Raw genomic sequence first — 23,533 nt, 5'->3', positions numbered from 1 at the left:
GGGAACAGGCGGCCACCAAGAGCTCAATTTCTCTATCAATACCGGGCCAGTACACATGTCTGCGAGCCAAGGTTTTAGTACGGGAAACACCCCAGTGCCCCGCATGTAATAACATGAGGACCTCCCATCGTAAACTTGCAGGAACAACCACGCGAGGAGCTGTAGCATCGGTAGCCAGAAGGAGAACACCTTCCAAGACCGAGAGGCGGTCCCGTAGAAGAAAATAATTACGTAGAGGGTCCGAGGCCCGGCCCTGAGGGTGGGATGACCTCCCCTGCTGAATGAGGTGAACTACTTGCCGGAGAACCGGGTCAGCTCCCATTTCCCTGGTGACTCGAGAACTAGTGATCGGGAAGCCATCAACCGCTTGGCGGGACGCCTCATCCAAATGAAAACACAATCTCCTCTCGATCGAACGTAGGATCCGGGCCCACCGGAAGACGGGAAAGAGCGTCGGCATTGGCATTCTGTCCTGTAGGGCGAAAATGAATGTCATAATGGTACTTAGAGAGGAACAAGGCCCAGCGCTGTAGTCTGTGGGCCGCCCTATCCGGAATCTGAGAGGCGGGGCCAAATAACGATATTATCGGCTTATGGTCAGTGATTAACTGAAACTTCGCGCCATACAAGAAAGGGTGAAACTTGGTAACAGCGTAGACAATGGCCAAAGCCTCTTTTTCCACCTGGGAGTAATGGGCCTGCGCGGGACTAAGCGTTTTAGACGCAAACGCCAGTGGTTGCTTGGAACCATCTGCGTTGCGATGGGCCAGGACCACCCCCACCCCATACTGCGAAGCATCTGTAGCCAGGACCAACGGCTTATGGGGATCAAAAGTAGCCAAACAAGGGGCTGACGTGAGGAGGCCCTTCAACGAGGTGAAAGCTCGCTCGCATGCAGGCGACCAATCAAAATGAACACCCTTGTGCAGAAGGCAGTACAGGGGGTGGGCTATAGTGGAAGCCCTGGGAATGAACCGGTGGTAATAGGCTATCTTGCCTAAAAAAGCTTTTAACTCTTTCAGCGAAGCGGGCCGAGGAAGGTTGCCAATACCTTGGACCAAACTGCCTAGTGGCTGGATACCGTGCCGAGAGATGGTGTAGCCCACATACTCAATGGATGATTGAAAGAAGGTTGACTTATGCAGGTTGCAACGCAAGCCCACAGACCTGAATTTGAGAAAGAGGGTGCGAAGGTTGTGCAAGTGTTTCCTCGTGCTGCGGCCTGTGACAATTATGTCATCCAGGTAATTAATACAATGAGGAATTGTCGACGTAACATGCTCAAGATAACGCTGGAATATCGCTGGGACACTGGATATTCCAAAGGCCAACCGCTAGTATTGGTAAAGGCCAAACGGGGTGTTGACGACCGCCAACCGTTTGGAGTCCTCATCAAGTGGTATCTGATGATAAGCCTCCGACAGATCGATTTTCGAAAAATATTGGCCTCCCGCCACGGAGGAGAACAATTCATCAGCACGAGGCAAAGGATAGGTGTCCACCACCAATTGGGAATTAATGGTGGCCTCGACATCGCCACAAAGACGTAATTTTCCCGAGGGCTTCTTTACAATAACGAGGGGCGAAGCCCACTCATTGGAAGAAATGGGAAGAACGACCCCTAGGGCTGTCAGCCGGTCTAGCTCTTCCTTTACCTGAGGGCGGAGAGCCAAGGGGATCTGCCTCGCGCGTAGAAAACGCGGGCGAGCCGACGCCTTCAACGTTAAGTGAGCTTCAAAATCTGAAACACGCCCCAGGCCCTCCTCAAAAATATCTGGAAAGTCGGAGATCAAAGATTCCAATTATTGATAGGGAATGTCTTCGGAGACCAACTGTATGGTGTCAGCGATAGAAAAACCGAAAGCTTGAAAGGCATCCAGGCCAAAAAGGTTAGCTGAGCTCGCATCACTGACAACAATAAAAGTAATAGGCCGAGTGACTGATTTGTAAGTCACGTCGGTAGTGAATTGACCCAGTAGGGGAATGAACTGTTTACCATAACCGCGTAGACGCCGGTAAACTGGCGCCAACGGGGGCGATCCAAGATCGGAATAAGTTTGTGCATTCACAACGAAACTGCCGCGCCCGTATCGACTTGCAGTGGTAACCGGCGCGACCGAACCGACACCTCGATGAAGAGTTTGCGTGCCGATGCTTCGGGAGCCTGGCCCGATGAAACTTCCTGAATGTCAACGTCCATGTCCTCTGTACCTGCTTCCTTCGATTCTTTTGAGGCCATCCTTTAGCAATGTGACCTTTTCTATTACATTTGCGACAAACGGCCCAACACTGGGGGCACTCACCGATCATGATGTATATAGCACGACGCATAGGACGGCAACAGGGGCCGGCGGCCGGAATTCTGTTTACGCGCCGCGCGGGAGCGGCCGTAACGGCCGGATTGTACCGCTCGCACGTCGTCCACCCCTGACGCAGTGGACGCGGCCGCGCCGCCCTGAACCTCCGCGACGTCGCACCACGCTTCCAGCTGTTGACCTGCTGCGTGAGAGACTTCATACGATTGAGCAATGGACAGGACTTCCTCGAGGGAAGGGTTTTCTAACTGCAGGGCCCGTTGCCGGACCTCCCTATCAGGGGCCGAACGAACAATGACATCGCGTACCATAACGTGGGCGTATGACTCTCGCGACTGCTCCATGACAAAATGACACTTGCGACTAAGACTGTGCAGGGTAGCGGCCCACGCCCGGTAAGACTGATGGGGCTGTTTCTTGCATTGATAGAACTCGACCCTAGCCGCCACAACATGCGTGCGGCGGCGATAATATGAAGACAGCAATGAACACAATGCGTCAAAAGACAAGGACGAGGGTTCCTGCAACGGCGCTAGCTGCCGCAAAACTTGATACAGCGAGGGAGATATCCAAGACAAGAAGAGAGCATGACATACCTCCGCATCGGCAACATGAAACGCCTGGAAATGCTGCCGAAGGCGATGTTCATATGCGTCCCAATCCTCCGCCGTCTCGTCATACGGGGGAAAGGGAGGAGGGAACGGCGCCGGAGCAGACGGCGTGGAGAGCAACGCCGGAAGCACTTGTTTCATGGTGGCCATGAGTTCAGTCTGCTGCGCAACCAAAACTCGCACCAAATCCTCCATGCCGTGGAGAAGCTGCGAAACCGGAACAACGACGCAACACGCGAAAGAACGACCCTACTCGTCGCCAATTGTGTTGTAACACTGTTCACGTTTACGTCGCACTTCACTTAGCGTAGACCGGGCCTGTGTCCTAGGCCTGCCCGATGTTAACTGACTGGGCACGGCCCGTGCTGCCGGAGTTGTTGTTGTCCTACCGGCAGAGGTCGCGTCCGAATTCTCGCGTGCCCTCTGGTGGACGCGCCGTGCCAATGTGCGCCTCCCGCGATCTTTCTGGTGGCTACTACAATGTACATTTACCTGAAAATAGAATGAACATATCCTGTATTTGGTAGCAAGAATACTGATTATCCCTAAAATGGTTAGGCAACTACAATCCAAAAACAGCAGCCATCGTATCTGAAGTGAGTGAGTGTAATACAGGTTGGAAATAAAGCTGTAGATGGGCAAATATTTAAAAAAACAGAACAGAAAATAGTGAGAAAATGTCATAAAACAAAAATAGAGAGAAAATAAATTAATAAATGTGATGGAAGGACAATATGACACCAGGAATAGGTATTGGTGAGAGGAAATGAAAAATAGAAATTATTATTAATTGCAGGGACTTGGACAAAGGGAACCAAACACATACTGGTGAACAAAGTTAATAAATGTAAAAATCAAGGTATTTCTTGCAGAAATGAAGAATACATATGGCTTGTGTGATGAAGAAAATTGTAATAGCTGCTTTTGTGCTCCCAAACATCATCACCCACTGGGTTCGTGTGTTAGCAATACAGACTGCATTTGCTTACATTTATCCTTAATAACATATTTGTGGCTGTTATGCCAGTGTCAAGAGCTGTTATATACAACATAAATAATTAGATGGATTAGATCCTTCCACTAATAAAGCTGGAATAAGTTGTGTATATCAAGCTATGCAATTGGGGCAGCCACAAGGATATACACAGCAAGGAACAGGGATTGGGATGGACAGAGTTTTACATGAAGAGCTTGATACTTGTGAGAGAAGAATCAGGAATTTGGATTCCTTCTAGTGACTTAAAAAAATTGTGGCCTCAATGAGAAGTTTGCTGATACATTCTCAGGCCTGAACAATATTATGTAACAGGAAACTTTCATTGATTTAGTTGTTAAGAGGAGTGCAGTGACGGGGAAACATATCTGCTCTTATAATGGGCTGCTGAACTAACTGCAACAAAGAAGAGAGAGAGAGATAAGTGCAGTTCTTTTTTTTCTTGGGGGGGAGGGGGGGGGGGGGTCAGCACACACTGATTTGCTTGAATAACTTATGGAATTAGCTGTCTCTTCCACTCTTTACACTAACTTCGTCTTGTCACATAAATTAACTTCAGATTCCAAAAGGTAGTTACGTGTAAGCTGTTGTGTGTATCAGTTTGCTGCCTCCTGATGAGAACACTGCATCTTATTTCAGTACCTTCATTTGCTGTAATGTGATTTAAAAAAAAATTATACTGACATTTAAGTTTCATATCTGAACAACCAGACTGAAAAATACAGAAAGGTTTTGTCCGTTTTTACTCTGTCCAGTGAAGACCATTAATTCAAGGGAAAAATATAGCACAGTAAAGGGAACATTAAATAGAAAGCAAAAATCTGTTTAATTCTTTTGTTTATTCTACAAATAAGAGAATTTGTCAGAAGAAGTAGAAATTAACCAACATCTGTTCTTTCACAGCAATGTGAAACTGTAAACAAAATTTGATGCAGCTGTTTGTAGATACTCTGTAATGTTGTTCCGAAGCATACACATAAATGAGTGGAAGGTATTCTAGTCAATGCTGAGTAGAGTGTTTTCTTGTATTCAAACTTGCTGTTGGGAATTTGACTAAAAGCTGATATCAACAAAAAAAATCTTTTGGGGCTGTACATTGGTGAATTCTTAAAGAAACACACAAATACTACAGGATTTCAAGTCAATCTCATCTGAAGTAATAATTTCAATTGATTTTTGTTTGTTAATGGCAGAAAACATTTGTCAATAATCTTGTCATGAGCATATTTGTCCATATGCCTACAAATTTAACACCCTTTATGTTGACTGTAACTAACTCCTACATTTGGTCAGGCTTTAGAGTTTCCGTAATATATTAACTGATAGTAACTGAGGTTCCATGATTAGTTGAGGAGCTCCTGGTTGCAGAAAGCCTGCAACTGTGTTTAAAAATCTCAAAAAATATCTCACAGTCATTCTTAGACAAAGGCTCAGCTAAACAGTAATAGAGAAACACCTGACAGAATGTGGACCATCCCAAATAACTTTTTGTCTGGAAGACAGAGAAAAATAAAGTGTTAAGCAAATGTTGTTTAGTCACCAGGATACATTAACCATCATTATGAAGATGTGAACAGCAGAAAAGTCTTTTTATTCAATAATTGAGTGGCTCTCCTTAAGACCTGTTTAAAAACAAATCACACTGTAACAGTCACATATACATGAAGTTATTAAAAACATAGTACAAAACTGACATTGACTCTCCTGTCCTAGTGCATCTACCTGGGGCAACATAACTCATTCACTTGTTGGAGATGACAATAAACAAATGAAAAACAATAAAAATACATGCCAGTCATTAATTTTCTGCTAACTTCATGGGTAAGTAGAATTACTACCTTCTGTTTGTAGTAGTACTCATACAAACCTTCAACTGAAAGCAGTTGACTGAATGTCCAGTGTGCATTTTTTCTTGGATTTCCATTTCTTTTCCAGCAAGTAGATTAATTATGATAAACCATGTATCTGTACAGTGAACTAGTACAGGAAAGTCAAAGTCAATTTTGTGTTATGTTTCTAATAATATCATGTTGATGTTAATGGAAAATTGTGATTTGTGTTTAGGACTGGAAGGAGAATGCAGAATTAAAAAATACAGGATGTTATATAAAAAAGAGGTACTGTCATTCACATCTTCATAAAGGACAATGTTTTAAGAAAGAAAATCATGCTGGTATCTAAATATTTGTTCAAAACTTTTTTTTTCATTTCCTTCTGGACAGAAAGGTATTTGGGTTCATCAATATAAATATGACATCCTGTATACTAAGAAGAAATGACACATAATTTTTACAAAAAATATTTCTTGATTGGTAACAGAGTGGCAGTGTACAGAAAAGTAAAAAGTCATAAATGAAAATTCAATTTTCATCTCCAATGCCTGTCTTGATATTAAATGGAAAGGCATGTCACTAAATCTGTCTCCTAGACCTTTTGTTACCTTCCATACTTTTTTTTCCTTCTGGCTTTACTTGTTGGCAATCAATATATTCATACTCAGTAACATGTTATTCTGGGACCCATGCCCAAAAAATACTGCTCTCTCTCTCTCTCTCTCTCTCTCTCTCTCTCTCTCTCTCTCTCTCTCTCTCTCTCTGGTGTATTAAAGTATTCATCTCAGATCCATTACAAGAATTTTGCATGTCTTGGAAGTATTTGTAGGTTACTTCCACTGACATAACTTCTTGCTGAGAAACACATGCTTCCAGCACTCATTATATTCTCAGTTGTATGTTTCATTGTCAATAACAGCTTCAGACAACTCAAGATGTGCATACACCATGAAAAGAAATTCCTTTCAACAATCTCCACCAGTCATCAGTAAGCATCCGTAATTACTCCTAAAAGAATAGCACTTTCTTTATCTCCCCGTGTTTCAGGATTTTTTGTGGCATTTTATCATAGAAATCAATGGTGAAATACACTTCTTTCAGGTTCTGTTATAGCAGTATAGTCATCAGTTTACAATATTTTGTACAGTGTGGCACTCTTCTTTGACTGTTCTCAATTTGAAATGATAAACAGTTTCTGTAGGGATGGTTCTTTCACTCTGCAGAAGACTGAGAGATAGTGACTGAATGAGTGAGAAAAGAGAAGAGAGAGTGTGTGTGTGTGTGTGTGTGTGCGTGCATGCGCGCGCGTGTGTGCACGCGTTTTTGAGATAGAGATAGAGATAGAGAGAGAGAGAGAGAGAGAGAGAGAGAGAGAGAGAGAGAGAGAGAGAGAGAGGGAGCTCCGTTTTGAAATTCCTGGCAAATTAAAAGTGAGTGCCAGACAATTTCTTTGACTGTAGCTAAGACCCATTCTTCCATCTAGTTTCATAAGGTATGCAGGAGAGCTTCTGTGAAGTTTGGAAATTCTGGGAGAGGTCCTGGCAGAATTGCGAGGGCAGGTCCCAAATCGTGCCTGGATAGGTCAGTAGATAGGAGCATTGCTCATGAAAGGCAAGGTTCTGGGTCCGATTTCCGATTTCTGTCTGGCATACTGTTTTAATCTACCAGGAAGTTTCTTTCTTCTTTCACTAAAGTTTTCTATGTTGTAGATACTCTATCTATAGTGGCATGAAATTTCTGTTATAATACAGTGATTTGCAATTCACACTCAGTTATCTGTGCACTTGAGACATCTCAAAGCTTGTGAAGGATGCAAGATTCTCTAGCCTGTTTCCTGCAAACATTTTGTATGTTTATCTATGATCTCTGATTCACACTGTTAAGATTTTTTTTGTGAAAGACAGTGTTTACAAAAAAAAATATAATTTTCTTCTCTAGCATACTGACATGCTCAGAGAATGTCAGATACTGACATGAACATGTGAAACAAATAGTTCTGCAATTGAGAACTTCAACTTGTGTTATTAATGAGGGACAAGCAGTAATGTATTTTCATTTAGGATTGTAAAATGTTGTAACTGTTACAAAATCTTTCGCCAAAGAGATACAGTGATTTCTTTAAAAAAATAGTTATTTTATTAATTTAGAAACTGTAAGGAGTTATATTAATGCTTCTGTGTGGTAATTTTATGTCACATTACAGGAAAGTGAAAGGTAGATAATATTCATGCACTATTACAAAAATTCTACTGAAAAAAAAAAGTGTAGATAGATGGTATGAGTCATAAAAAATACATATTAGAAATTATAAGACATTTTAATTTATAAATTCACATTTAAATTTCACTGAACAATAGTATCACCTTGAGAATTCTCTTGTACAGCATGCAGGTGTTGTTACATCATTATGAAAAACAATTTTTACACTTTTTTTACACACTACACATTCACACCTATGCATACACACGCATCATAAACTATTAACTAATTATTTATATAAAAACAAATCATATTTAAATACTAATACAAAATTTGTTGCAACAATATTGAGAATCTTAGAAATAGTTATGAATTGTAGGTCAGAAAATCTGCACTAAATTTTGGCACGTTGAAATATTTGTGGAGGGTGTTTGTTAGACTAAGGTGTCATACTAACATTTACAGTCTCTGTATCATGTCTAGGCTTGCAGATGATCATACAGCTCTTTGTCATTATTTGGAATGTATGTATATACCTGAACCAGAAATAACAACACAGCTTAATTACTTTATAGGCCGCTTTGTTCCCCACAATGAATATTAAATTCAGTTACAGTTGTTTACTGAAACTGCACTTTATGGAGTTAACACCCTTATTGCTGATCATTGGCAAAACTCTGTATTCACATGAAATCAGGATGAATTTAATTTAATACCAGACATTTATTTTTCTGCAGGCATTGCCCTACAGAGTGTGTTGTTTGGCTGTGAGATGAGATATGCTTATTACAGTCATAATTTGAGTCTGATATTGATATACATCAGTTTTTGTTTCTTATATTCTTAATTAACAACAATCAAGAGAAGAAAAGCAATGTGTATAAGTTTGAATAAAGTAGCATTCCAAAGAAGGCTTTACCAACACATTTAGTGTTAGTTATACAGAAAACAAGCCAAAGATCCAAGTGAAATGCTGCAATTACTTGACTCACAATGCATGGACAAAAGTTATTGCTAAAATGTCAATGAATAATTTTGTATTTTAGCACACATAGAAAGGAACAAGGCTTCTTAATTTTTGTTTGTAAATTTATGTCAAAATGGAGACTCCGAAATCCTGGAGCCTGCAATCTTGAGCAGGTTTCATTTCTCATTATATGAGAAGCTACCTTCTTTCTGCTGTATGACACTGATATGTTGAATGTCATATTGATGAATCCCCAGAATGTTGATGGTAATCATTACAGTACCAGTAGAACTGCTGCCACTTATTCCAGTTTGTGAAGCTGAGGCACCCTCTGTCTAACAGCTAAGAATGATCACAAAATGAAATGCAACATTTTTCGAGAAAGTATCCATTAGAATTGTTCATAGCCACAAGTAACCACTTCACAATGATGAAAAGTCCAACAGTTCTGTTCTTGTGACCTTGTTCTTTTTTACATTCTTTTCACATACTTAATAAAGAAAGATTTGCATTAAGTACAGGGAAGGGACCTAGACCGCAGTGTCAATTGAAGGGCCACGAATGATTGGTGGTTCCCGCAGCCCGTCGTAGCCAGCCTCACTTCTTCATATCACTGAGTTCCTTCGGCTTTGAATCCATGCCACCACCTGGTTGTTGGGAAGAGCTCACTGATATGTGTGATCCACCATTATTGTTGGTTGATGGGTACATCTTCTCCAGATGCTTTAATGACTCAGTCAAAAAATTCTGTAAAAAAAAAAAAAAATGGATGTCAGTTTTGAATGTTCAACAAAGAAAAAATAATTTAAATATTATTTCTGTATACACGTTGTTGTGGTAAATATCCTCAGACTTGTTCTGTAAAATAATGCTTGTTACTGAAAATTTGTTATCCTGTCACAGTGACTGCCAGTTTACATCTCGGGATCTTGACTTAAGTGTAGGATCGAAGCAAGACTGGCACACATTGATCTATATCTACACATCCATGAAACTGACAGCTAGAAACTGTATTGTTGTAGCTTCATGAAATCAAATAGTCTCTTTAATCTTGACCAGAAAAAAAATAATATTTTGCAGCTGGCTTCAGCATATAGTATACCAATTTTTCTTGGTGCTGAGTAGGTGTAATGCTCATATCTCTATAAATCATTATTTTACTTTTTGTTTGAATGAGCTTTGGGACAATCCCAATTTCATGCTCGCCTCTCAACTGTGGGCCCCAGCCAGACTATGTTGTGACATATTTCTGTGTAGATACAGTGATGAAATAGAATGTTTACATGATTCAGCAGCTAAGTAAACAGTTTCTGCAGTTACTTCATATGTTTGATTGGGAAAAAGAGGAGAGAACTGTAATACCCCCATTACACAAAAATTGTATCTGACTGGGAAGTTCCCCTGTTCATGTCATTGTTGGCTATTTTTGTATAAAGTAAGCCATTTAAATTATTAGGTGTCTTGTCATTCTCACTTAGTATTACAAAAAGATTCTTTTTGTTACTCACACGACAATGCATATGCCATCTCATTTAACACAGAAGCATGAAAGGTAAGTTTGTCCTTAGTTTCAGTTACTGGGGGAAAAGCATCCTAATTCAAACTGAATCCTTTATAATTGCCCCAATGTAATAACATTTAGAAATAACATACCTGTATAGCGGTGAGGGCAGCAACAATCGCTGGACTACCAAATCCATGAGATATAAGCGAGAAGTGTGTCAGGTGACGTTGGATACTGGGATCCAAGATATGTTGTGGTCGGGTATTGCACAGTGGTGAACGGTCCTGGTTCAGCAGGTCCATAAGCTCTTTGGTGATCTGCCTGCAAATCAACAAAGAGTAAACATGAGTAATTATGAACTAGCATGTCACAATGTTTTACATCATGCTGGTACAATTTAGGGGCACGAGTGTGTGTAGTTGACAAACGATTTATTCTAGAAGCTAGCAAGTTTTCTTTCCCTTTTATGTGCACCTGTCAACAATTCAATGCCTCTGGCATTTGGCAGGTGGCCTCCTTTACGACTAAATTATCTATTAAGAAAAGGTATTAAAAAAAAGGACTGGATTAATGAAGGTTTTAGTTAATTGTGCAATTGCTGTGGCTGGATATAGGTCTTAGGGTACATCTGTGAAATTTCCTCATTAGTACATTATTGAATAACATTCTCTCCTCACTTAAGGTAAGCAAAAGTGGACTGTACCAATTACAAAAACAGTACATTTGTACATTTGACTGCTGTGCATCTACAATTATAACAGATAGATATAGGTTCAGAACTTGAATGCAGTTTTATTTCCAGTGATGTGATAGTGTAAGTTTGTAGAGTTTTTCCATAAGTTTAATGAAGACAACGGAAACACAAAACAGAGACTTTAGTCATCAATAACATTTCTCCTCCACTATCTACTGCAATTTTAGCATCACTTTTTGATTCCACAACCGGAGAAATCACATGGCTTCGAGCCAGAGAACTCATTGAGACATGTTTGGAACACATTTTCTTCCTGAAAGGAAGTTCCTTGAAGGTTGTTTGATAGAGAGTGGAAAAGGTGTGAAAATCTGAGGGCAGAAGATCAGGTGAATAAGGTGGTCGTGGAATTACTTCCCAACCCACCTCCTTTACAGTGGTTTTTATCAGTCTCATAGAATGTGGGTGGGCATTTTTGTGGAGTAACATCACTTCAGTCAGTCTTCCCGGTCATCATTCTTGGATTATGTCAGCAAGACATCTCAGTTCTTAATTTTTTTACACCTCAGAGAAACAATTCATAGTGCACCACACCGTTGCTGTTCCACCAAATGTGTAACATTAGCTCTTGTGGATGTACGCATGTCTTTTTACTGGGTGTTGCTGGTTTGTTCTGGCCCATCCAGTACTTTCTTTTCCTTATGTTAGGATAAATACACCATTTCACATCACCAGTAACGATAGAGGATAGGTATCGTTGGTATTGTTCGTGAGCCAGTTGGTAATGGCCAAGCAGAGATGCACAGATGGCCGAGTTTTGTGATTTTGTCATAGAGTGTGCTGTACCCATATACCCGATTTTTTAACCTTCCCCATTGCATGCAAATGCCTCAAGATGGTAAAATGATCACAGTTCACCACATTTGCCAGTATTCAAGTACACAACTGTGGATCATTGTGGATTAATGCATTTAAACAATCTTCATCAAACACTGAAGGTCTTCCTGAATGTGGAGAATCACATGTCAAAATGATCCTCCTTAAAACTAGAAAACCATTTTCATGCTGTGCTCTGTTGAATGGCATTATCCCCACACACGGTGCAAATGTTTCTGGCCACCTCCGACCCCCATATTGAACACAAACAGGAGAATGTTATAACGCAAGTGGATATACTCTATACATTATAAAGACTGCTTCGCAAAGTAGGGTTAATTTCGTCATTTTACCAATAGTTTACTGCAGCCAGAAAATGAGTTTGCCTCCACTGAGGATACAGAATCCCCTACTGATGGCCGAGCAGTGTAAAATTTTCACCAACTACTGAGCCAGGAAGGAACTTACTTGGTGGCATGTATGAGCTCCTTGCGGCGGTAGGACTCGCTGGGGTCCGTGTGTTGCCGGCTCAGGTACTCCGCCACCTGCCGTGCGGGGAACTCAGTCTCGCAGACGTAGCCGAAGTCCCGCGCCAAGTGGATCGCCTCTCCTGCAAAAAGAAGCACAGCTGCAGCATTCCTGTGTAATCTACATCTACATCCATACTCTGCAAGCCACCTGACGGTGTGTGGCGGAGGGTACCTTGAGTACCTCTATCGGTTTTCCCTTCGATTCCAGTCTCATATTGTTCGTGGAAAGGAGGATTGTCGGTATGCCTCTGTGTGGGCTCTAATCTCTCTGATTTTATCCTCATGGTCTCTTCACGAGACATACGTAGGAGGGAGCAATATACTGCTTGACTCCTCGGTGAAGGTATGCTCTTGAAACTGCAACAAAAGCCCGTACCGAACTACTGAGCGTCTCTCCTGCAGAGTCTTCCACTGGAGTTTATCTATCATCTCTGTAACGCTTTCACGATTACTAAATGATCCTGTAACGAAACGCCCTGCTCTCCGTTGGATCTTCTCTATCTCTTCTATCAACCCCATCTGGTACGGATCCCACACTGCTGAGCAGCATTCAACCAGTGAGCGAACAAGCGTACTGTAACCTACTTCCTTTGTTTTCGGATTGCATTTCCTTAGGATTCTTTCAATGGATTTCAGTGTGGCATCTGCTTTACCAACGATCAACTTTATATGATCATTCCATTTTAAATCACTCCTAATGCGTACTCCCAGATAATTTATGGAATTAACTGCTTCCAGTTGCTGACCTGCTATATTGTAGCTAAGTGATAAGGGATCTTTCTTTCTATGTGTTCGCAGCACATTACACTTCTCTACATCGAGATTCAATAGCCACCTGCACCATATATCAATTTGCTGCAGATCCTCCTGCATTTCAGTACAATTTTCCATTGTTACAACCTCTCGATATACCACAGCATCATTCGCAAAAAGCCTCAGTGAACTTCCGATGTCATCCACAAAGTCATTCATGTATATTGTGAATAGCAACGGTCCTACGACACTCCCCTGCGGCACACCTGAAATCACTCTTACTTCGGAAGACTTCTTTCCATTGAGAATGACATGCTGCGTTCTATTATGTAGGAAATCTTCAATCCAATCACACAATTGGTCTGATAGTCCATATGCTCTTACTTTGTTCATTAAACGACTGTGGGGAACTGTATCGAACGCCTTGCGGAAGTCAAGAAACACGGCATCTACCTGGGAACCCGTGACTATGGCCCTCTGAGTCTCGTGGACGAATAGCGCGAGCTGGGTTTCACACGATCGTCTTTTTCGAAACCCATGTGTGACCCCAACCCATGCGGGACTGCCTGACTCATTTAATACATTCAGTTGAATCAAATCTGTCAAGGCTCAGATTAGGTAGCTGCAAAACTACTTTTACGTGCTGCAAAAGCAATGATAATGGAATGAAGATTAGTCCACTGACGACAATGGAGCGTGTGGGCCTCTTGGTGTACGACAGAAATCATACGTTGCGTTGTTGTGGTCTTCAGTCTTAAGATTGGTTTCGTGCAGCACCTCAAGCAAGTTTATCCTGTGCAAAACTATTCATCTCTGTGCAACTATTGCAACCTGGAGACTTACACCATTTCCAAGAGCAATGGGCATTGTCACAAGAGCGTGACGTGTGTGCCAAGACGATACAGACATTCATACAAGGGCTGTTCAGAGTATCCGACCTTATTTTATAGTGTTGAAACCAACCATATTAACTGGGCCATGCGCTCTCCATGTTTGTAGGTGTATGTAAGGTACATGCTTGATTTTTTTTCACGACTGCAGAAACAACCAGTCGCTGGTTACCCATTGACAAGAGGGGCCCTACACGGGTGCGTGTGTATTTTGTATTGAACCGGGGCCCTAGGAACGACAGAAAGGCTTCGACCCGCCGTAGCACTCAGTAGTTCAAAACCCCACAACAGGCCACAGCAGTCCACCCACCCACCCACCGCCACCCCCCCCCCCCCTACCAAACCCAGGGTTATCATGTGATTCGGCCGCCAGTGGACCCTCCCCCGTGAACGTCTCATACCAGACGAGTGTAACCCAAATGATTGCGTGGTAGAGTAATTATGGTGTAAGAGTACATGGAGACAGTGTTTGTGTGGCAATCGTCCGCAGCTAGTGGTCGTGCGGTAGCGTTCTCGCTTCCCGCGCCCGGGTTCCCGGGTTCGATTCCCGGCGGGGTCAGGGATTTTCTCTGCCTCGTAATGACTGGGTGTGGTGTGATGTCCTTAGGTTAGTTAGGTTTAAGTAGTTCTAAGTTCTAGGGGACTGATGACCATAGATGTTAAGTCCCATAGTGCTCAGAGCCATTTGAACCATTTTTGTGTGGCAATCGCCGAGGCAGATGGAAAACCGCCTTAAAAACCATCCGCAGGCTGGCCGGCACACCGGACCTCGACACTAATCAGCTGGGCGGATTCGTGCCGGGGACCGGCACGCCTTCCCACTCGGGAGCCCTACACAGGTAGCTGTCGGATTTTATGTTGTGGACGAACTGTCAGAAAAAGTGGGACAACATTATCGCATCAAATTTTGTTTTAATCTTGGCGATTCTGAAGTTGAAACAATCTGCAATATTCAACAAGTGTTTGGGGACTAAGCAACGGGCACCACACATGTAAAGGAGTGGTACAACCGCTTCAGAGACGGTCAGGCGATAGTGAAGAGTGAAGCACGTTCAGGTAGGTCCTCAACATTCGCAAATGAAGATGTTATTGCTCACAAAAGGGTTCTGGTGATGCAGGACAGACGAATCACGATCAGAGAACTTTCACACAAGGTTAAAATTAGTACTGTATCCATTAATCCCATTTTAACGGAACATTTTGGTCTCAGTAAGATCTCAGGCATGAACAATAATTGAACATATCTGTGGTGTCTCGCAACGTGCTGTTCAGAAGAGATCTCCACCCAGTCGTACTCTCACGGGTTTGTGGACAGCCCTGCAGGATTCCTTCCAGCACTACTTCACTCATTAGTCGAGTCCATACCACGTCGTGTTGCGGCGCTTCTGCGTGCTCGCCGGGGTCCTATTCCATATTAGGCAGGTGTGCCAGTTTCTTTGACTCTTGAGTTTAAAACGCAGTACTTACTACTTGGTTCGCCTTTCCCACAACGTTTTCTTTGTGATGGTTCCAATTTAAGCTGTTTGTAGATCTAATCCATAGGTATTTAGTTGCATCGACAACCATCAGATTTTTGTGATTTATCGTGTAACGGAAATTTTGTGATTTTTTTTTTTTTTTTTTTTTTTTTTTTTTTTTTTTTTTTTTTTTTTTTTTTAGTTGCTGATGTGGAGGTCTTCTCACTGCCTATTATTTAGGGTCAATTGCCACTTTCCACACCATACCGGTACCGAAATATTGCCTAATCCATTTTGCAATCTGTTTGTGATCGTCTCATGACTTTGCTAGACTGTAAATGACAGCATCATCTGCAAACAGTCTAAGAGGGCTGCTGAAATTCTATCCTAAATCGTTTGCATATATTAAGAACAGTGGAGGGCCTATAACACTATCTTGGAGAACCCCGGCTGTCCGGGTAACTTTTGGTTCACTGGATGGCTTGCCGTTAGTTACTACGAAGCCGGCCAGTGTGGCCGAGCGGCTCTAGGCACTTCAGTCCGGAACCGGGCGACCGCTACGGTCGCAGGTTCAAATCCTTCCTCGGGGGCATGGATGTATGTGATGTCCTTAGGTTAGCTAAGTTTAAGTAGTTCTAAGTTCTAGGGGACTAATGACCTCAGATGTGAAGTCCCATAGTGCTCAGAGCCATTTGAGCCAAGTTACTACGAAATGTGCCTTTTCTGAGAGGAAATTATGAATCCAGCCGCAAAACTGAGATGATTCTATTCGGGTACGCAACATCATTAGATGCGTGAACTGTGTCAAAAGTCTTCTGAAAATTTAGAAATACGGAATCTACTGAGATTGACATTTATATTGACGGAAATTCTGGTAACGGTAATAATAAAAGTAGCTGATTTACTATCACTGAATCTCCTTTTTCCACATCATAATTACGTAAACATACTACAGGGCATTGGTTAGAAACCACAAGAGAAAGAAACCGGGACAACGTCGAGATGAGAGATTTTTGGTTATGACAATTTTCTTTTTCACGCCGCGAATCGTTTCGTGAAATATTTGGCAAAATTCAATATTGTTTGTGAACTGAATCGTCGTATTACCATGAGCTTCTTCCACGTAACTACCTTCTATTTCCGTTGCTAAGGTAAGCTTGGTGGCCATCGGGTTCGAGAATTATGAAGCAGTGTTCCGCAAATGCAAGGCAGTTCCAAAGGAATTCGCCTCGAGAACTGACACAAAGGCAGTAAGGACTGCATTCGAGAAAAAAGCTGGTACTTTTTTAGAAAAAGATCATGTATACAACAAAACAGATGAACCAACCAGTATCACTCGATCTTTTTTTGATTGGTTGTCGTAGGTGAGGATTTTCCGTTCACAGTTTACCAAAAATGGCTCTGAGCACTATGGGACTTAACTTCTGAGGTCATCAGTCCAATAGAACTTACAACTAATTAAACCTAACCTAAAGGCATCACACACATCCATGCCCGAGGCAGGATTCGAACCTGCGACCGTAGCGGTCGCGCGGTTCCAGACTGTAGCGCCTAGAACCACTCGGCCACCATGGCCGGCCAACAGATTATCAACGCGCCCATATCCTCTACACACTACGAAACTACTTGGATTTATGTTCTATCCGTCGTTTTTTTTATCAGACTAGCCGAAGCAGTAATTAAGGAAGTCGACTTGAATTCTGTAAGAACTGTGTTCAAATTCTTGTCTGGCCATCCTGATTCAGATTATTCGCGACTATCTTAAAAACCTAGTTTGGAAAAGTCTCGACCGATTTTCATCGTCCATCTTTCTGCGTCTCAAGAGTATCTCGCAATAGTTGAGTCGTTAAACTATGAACATTTCTCTACGTTTATGTTTAATTAATCAATAACACGCGCCATGCTGTAACAAAATACATCTTGAAACTCACGCGCTTCCGTTCGCAAGAAAAATAGCAGCGTACCGACTTTCTTCCTTACAGCATCGCCTTCGAGACAGTGACAGATGTAAATGCGAACTACGCTGTTTGCTTACTGATTTATTTAACAGCATCAGCAAACGAAGTTTACTCTGACGAGATGAATATTAAAGCGTAGTAAGAAAATCTACCGTTGTGTTCTCTCTTTAAGCCCGCTTTTTGCTCCTGTAAGGAATTCTATAGCTCTCTTCTGCGAAGTATGATTTTTTTTGTTTTTCGCGACGTGTTATTGTATTGCCGTAAAACAGAACTGTGCAGCGCCAGTACAAAAACGAACATGTAATTTATAGTTAACGCTTTACTAGGTACAAGAATGGCTGCGCCGCTAAAGGAAGAGAATGCAAATATCAGCAATATGCAGTTAGAGAGGGGGACGAGAAGAGAGAACCGAGCAAGACACTGACGAGGAACGGAGTGGCTCTAGCAAACCAATGCGAAAACTGGTTTGTCTAGTTATGATACGTTTTTCAATACACTGCCCGTCCGGAGTGCTAAACGTTGTATTCGTTACATGTAATTATCTCAGTATGCAGACGTCAGTTTTGAAAGGGGAAAATTTTGAAAAAAGGCTTTTCCTTCTTCATGACTATCTCTCCAGGGATGTAACTTTCGTTTCCTGCACAGGATTATATTTTTTTGTTGATTTACTTCTTTTTCTTCTTGCGTGTGTCTCACTTACCATGCCACAATCGCTTCTAGAAGCAAATTAGCAGCATGAGGATAGCTTCGTGTAGTGAGCTAACAAAAACACAGCACATTTCTGTATTACGTGCAACGTTATATAGACTAACTTTACAGTACCTACTTTGATTTCCTTCACCATCCATTTAAATTCGAGTTTGTACTCCGTCTCTAACGACCTTATTGTCGACGGTACGTTCACCCCTGTCTTGGTCTCTGTCTGCATTGTTTGTTTTTGAACTCTGTTGAGGCTACGATGAGTTACAAGAAGTTCCCTAGAGCGTTGCGTGTAACACTACAGATCTCGCACTTATTTCACGCACTTGCCGAGAAATGTAAAACTGTAGTCTAGCTTAACATGTCTAAAATGAATTGCTGTGTACAGCGTGGACAGGATTTTTAAAGAGCTGCTATTACTAATGTGACCTAAGTCTGATGTAACTGATTTGTAACATAATTAAACAAAAACTATCGGGGAGAAATATCAAAAGTGAAACTTTCTGGCAGATTAAAACTGTGTCCCGGACCAAGACTCGAACTCGGGACCTTTGTCTTTTGCGGGCACGTGCTCCAGCAACATTTTTTTTTTCTTTTTTCATTTTGTTCGATATAGTTCGTTGCGTTTGGTCTGGGCGGACGTCATAAGACATACGTTTAAGTTGATCGTTGATTCCTTGACTCCGTTTTTTTCATTACACAGAGAACCCAGCCCCCTTTTTTTTAAAAAAAAACACATTTTGTTCGTTTTCGTTCGTTGTGTCTGCTCTGGGCGGACGTCGAAAGACACCCGTTTCAGATCGTTGTTGATCTATTAACTCAGTTTTTTTTATTACAGAGGGCAGCTAGCCCTCTGACCGAACACGCTGAGCTACCGTGCCGGCATCCTCTGACAGAACACGCTGAGCTACCGTGGCGGCGTCAACTGGGCTATCAAAGCGCTTCAATTCTGCCAGGACCTCGTCTCCTACCTTCCAAACTTCACAGAAGCTCTTCTCCGAACCTTGCAGAACTAGCACTCCTGGAAGAAAGGATATTGCGGAGACATGGCTTAGCCACAGCCTAGGGGATGTTCCCAGAATGAGATTTTCACTCTCCAGCGGAGTGTGCGTTGATATGAAACTTCCTGGCAGATTAAGACTGTGTGCCGGACCGAGACTCGGATTCGGGACCCTTGCCTTTCGCGGACAAATGCTGGGAATATAAAAAGTCTTTTGTTGGAAACTTTGAAGGCGCTGACGAAAAGCAGCATAGACCAAATAACTGTTTAAGACTGAGTGAAAGAGCGTATAGGCCCTGTGCGTTAAAAATACTGAAAAGACCATTAGCGCCGTGATGCTTCACTCAAGCAGGAAGTTAAAAAGGCTGTAATATAGGCTAAACTTGGAAGTAGTGACGCATAGTCACTTAGAACACCTAGATTGCCTGATGCAACTAATTGGAAGGAAGTTCTACCAATATTGCGACAGAATCACCTAACACAGCTGCTAAAACAACAGTATAAAGACGTTTTTGAGATTTAAATTTATCCAAGTTGTATAGAACCGGATTGCGGCCAGCGACCGTATTATAAATTTATGAAATAATTTTTACTGCTTTAGTCACCTTTTTTAGTATTTATTAGCACGATGAGTTTTGGAGATTGTTGCGTATCAGGTGGATTACAGTTACGTATGCATTAATGTGAACTGTGATGAAGATTATTTGCTGGGTGTGCCAGTGAGGTTACGCATCGAAATTTAATGCTATACAGAAATATTCGTTTATTTTAATGTATGTTAAGTCCAACACAATTTAAATAAAGGCGTTAATGAAGTAATTCGAGCATGCCAGATATTAAGATATCTCCGCGCGGGGTGGCCGCGCGGTCTGAGAGGGTGTTGTCAGGGTTCGCGCGGCTCTCTACGTCGGAGGTTCGAGTCCTCCCTCGGGCATGGGTGTGTGTTGTCCTTGTTCAAAAATGTGTGAAATGTTATGGGACTTAACTGCTAAGGTCATCAGTCCCTAGCCTACACATTACTTAACCTACATTATCCTAAGGACAAACACACACACCCATGCCCGAGGGAGGACTCGGACCTCCGCCGGGACCGGCCGCACAGTCCATGACTGCAGCGCCCTAGACCGCTCGGCTAATCCCGCGCGGCTGTTGTCCTTAGCTTAAGTAATGCGTAAGCTTAGGGACCGATGACCTCAGCAGTTTGGTTCCATAAGACCTTACCACAAATTTCCAAAAATATTAAGATATACACTAAAATAAATGAATCTTTTTGTACAAGGTTACATTTCGGTGCATAAGCTCTTAGGTGCACACAGAAAATAACCTTCGTAATATCTCAGGTGAATGTACACTTAACTGTAACGCAGATGTAGATGGGATTATTCTGCCTAAACGCGTTAGTAATATGGACTGAAGCCGTAAGAATTGTTTCGTAAGTTTAATGACCTTTATTTACAAAAGAATTAAAATTCCGTTCGGTACACAATAAAGAGTACACTCTAAGAAAAAAGAAAAGTGGAAAAAAGACATACACGAAGGAATTATCGGAATGGGACGGAAATCAGTAGAGGTGATATACAGGGCGATCAAAAAGTCAGTATAAATTTGAAAACTGAATAAATCACAGAATAATGTAGATAGAGAGGTACAAATTGACACACATGCTTGGAATGACATGGGGTTTTATTAGAACCAAAAAAATACAAAAGTTCAAAAAATGGCCGACAGATGGCGCTTCATTTGGTCAGAATAGCAATATTTAGCATAACAAAGTAAGCCAAAGCAAAGGTGATGTTCTTTACAGGAAATGCTCAATATGTCCACCATCATTCAGTATGGTGAGGCATTGGCGTCGGATGTTGTCTTTCAGTATCCCTAGAGATGTCGGTCGATCACGGTACACTTGCGACTTCAGGTAACCCCAAAGCCAATAATCGCACGGACTGAGGTCTGGGGACCTGGGAGGCCAAGCATGACGAAAGTGGCGGCTGAGCACACGATCATCACCAAACTACGCGCGCATGAGATCTTTCAAGCGTCTAGCAATATGGGGTGGTTCTTATAAAGCCCCATGTCATTCCAAGCATGTGTGTCAATTTTTACCTCTCTATCTACATTATTTCGTGGTTTATTAAGTTTTCAAATTTATACTGACTTTTTGATCACCCGGTATATGTGCAAACAAACAAATTATGACAGCTTCAGAAAAAGTGGATGATTTATCCAAGAGAAAGAGCTTCACAAATTTAGGAAGTCAATAACGCCTTGGTCCACTTCTGACTGGCCCTTACGCAGTTACTTATTCGTCTTGGTGTTGATTGATAGAGTTGTTGATTCCTTCCTGAGGAATATCGTGCCAAATTGTGACCAGGTGGCGCGTTAGACCGTCAAAATCACGAGATGGTTGGAGGGCCCTCACCATTATGCTCCAAACTTGCTCAACTGGGTGGAGATCTGGCGACCTTTCTGACCAAGAGAGGGTCTAGCAAGCACGTAGACAAACAGCAGAAACTCTTGTCGTGTGTGGGCGGGTATTATCTTGCTGAAATGTAAGCCGAGGATGGCTTGCCACGAAGGGCAACAGATCGTGGCGTAGAATACCGTCGACGTAACGCTGTTTTATAAGGGTGCGGCGAATAACATCCTTGATTTATCACTCCTGGTTGTCGAGCCGTATGGCGGGCGACAGGTTGCTATCCAACCACTGTCCAGGACGTCTCTAGACACACCTCCGGCCTGTAATCTAATTTACTAACTGAATAGAGTAGATTTATCTTCCCTGATGAGTCCCACTTCGAACTGGCCCCTATGAACAACGAAGAGGTGTCTGCACCTGTGGGATACAAACCTGACTGTACGGTACATGTACATCACATCTACCGATTGTCGTCCCATTCAGATAGTTCCTTCACGATGCCTTTTTTTTTTCGTTTTGGAGTGGCTTCAATACGGTTATACATACAGCTTACAAGCATAAGATATGTACGCTAGCGGAAAAACCTCTGAGGGCGGGTCGTGAGTCAGTACTAGATGACTTAGTTGCTTAGAATACTGCATGCGAAAGGCAAAGTTCCTGGCGCAGCACAAATTTGGAATCTTCTAGGGAGTTTCTAAACTGTGTGCGTGCGCTCTCCGTTGCAGATAGAAATTCTGTAGGCATCAGAGAGAGTCCACACAAATCTACGTTTCGTGGTGCGGGGCAACAGGATTTACGGTAGTTGCAGCGACAACGAGTTGGTACTGCGGTTGGCTGAAAGCAACGTCGTGAATACAGTATGGTTTAGTGGCATTCTGTTGTGTTAAATATTTCGGACGTAAACTCGTCCTCCATTCATACATCCGGGTGGAGACTATTCAGGGGGATGTTGTCCTCAGAATACTATATAAGGAAGTTCCGGCGAGATCGTGTACCAGCACTCTCACCTGAAGATGGCGGCCAGTTGGACCGCGGAAATATTGTGTCAATTTGACGTTATGATCCGGCTGCACACCCGAGAAGAATACTATATAAGGAACCCACAGACTGCGAAGAATAAAGTGGACATACGGGAGCTTAATGAAGACTGCTCTAGAAAACTGACCCAACGTAGGCTATCCATTTAGGAAAGACTCTCTGATCGAAGTCTCTGACGAAACGAGATTTAGGCTAGTCAACTTTCTAACCAGAACGGTTAACATCAAGGCGCTTCACACAAAATATTCGAAAGATTAAAATAAGGGAGCGGAGAGACTGGAGCGCCTCATTTCGCAGCAACCTGTTTCCCTTCATTCTAAAAGCAGACAGGCATCTATTTTCGGTTTCGTAACATTAAAGCGGGAGAAAGATGGAATACACAAATCGTTATCATACCGGAAACACTTGTTAAAGAACACCGCATCTCTGTGAGATGTTGACAGTAATTATCTTCACTTTGCAAGTTGACGTTCCAGTCAAAGTGGCGTTGTGTACCGAACATTTTTGTTCAGTCGACTGCAAATAGGCAAAGGAAGTTGCGGAACATCTATCGCTTTCGGGGAAAACATTGTTCCATTGTAACTCACATAACTAGAGCAAGTGGATCTAAGACCAAAACATCGAAACTCTGCTGCCCAAACTGATGACAGTATACGTAGCTAATGGCATGATATCATCATCTGCAAGCAATTAACAGCTGTTTCCAGTTATCACCACACACAACATGGACAGGATTAATACTGAGAAAGCCGGCCGAAGTGGCCGTGCGGTTAAAGGCGCTGCAGTCTGGAACCGCAAGACCG

The 23,533-nt window shown here is 42.4% G+C and overlaps 1 protein-coding gene across 1 annotated transcript in view; it reads right to left on the bottom strand.

The window, feature by feature from the left end:
* Positions 1–8,060: 8,060 nt before the first annotated feature.
* LOC124619521 (transcription factor AP-2-beta) overlaps positions 8,061–23,533 on the bottom strand; it is a 336,149-nt gene continuing 320,676 nt past the window's right edge. The window contains exons 6-8 of the mRNA XM_047145969.1: positions 12,458–12,599; positions 10,572–10,743; positions 8,061–9,665 (exon numbers count right to left, since the gene is read on the bottom strand). Of these exons, the coding sequence (XP_047001925.1) occupies positions 9,516–9,665; positions 10,572–10,743; positions 12,458–12,599 (464 nt within the window). The 3' untranslated portion in view covers positions 8,061–9,515. The remainder of the gene's footprint in view (positions 9,666–10,571; positions 10,744–12,457; positions 12,600–23,533) is intronic.

This window comes from Schistocerca americana, chromosome 6 (genome assembly GCF_021461395.2).
Source record: "Schistocerca americana isolate TAMUIC-IGC-003095 chromosome 6, iqSchAmer2.1, whole genome shotgun sequence".
Lineage (NCBI taxonomy): Eukaryota > Metazoa > Arthropoda > Insecta > Orthoptera > Acrididae > Schistocerca > Schistocerca americana.
This window is presented reverse-complemented; position numbering and strand designations above follow the sequence as displayed.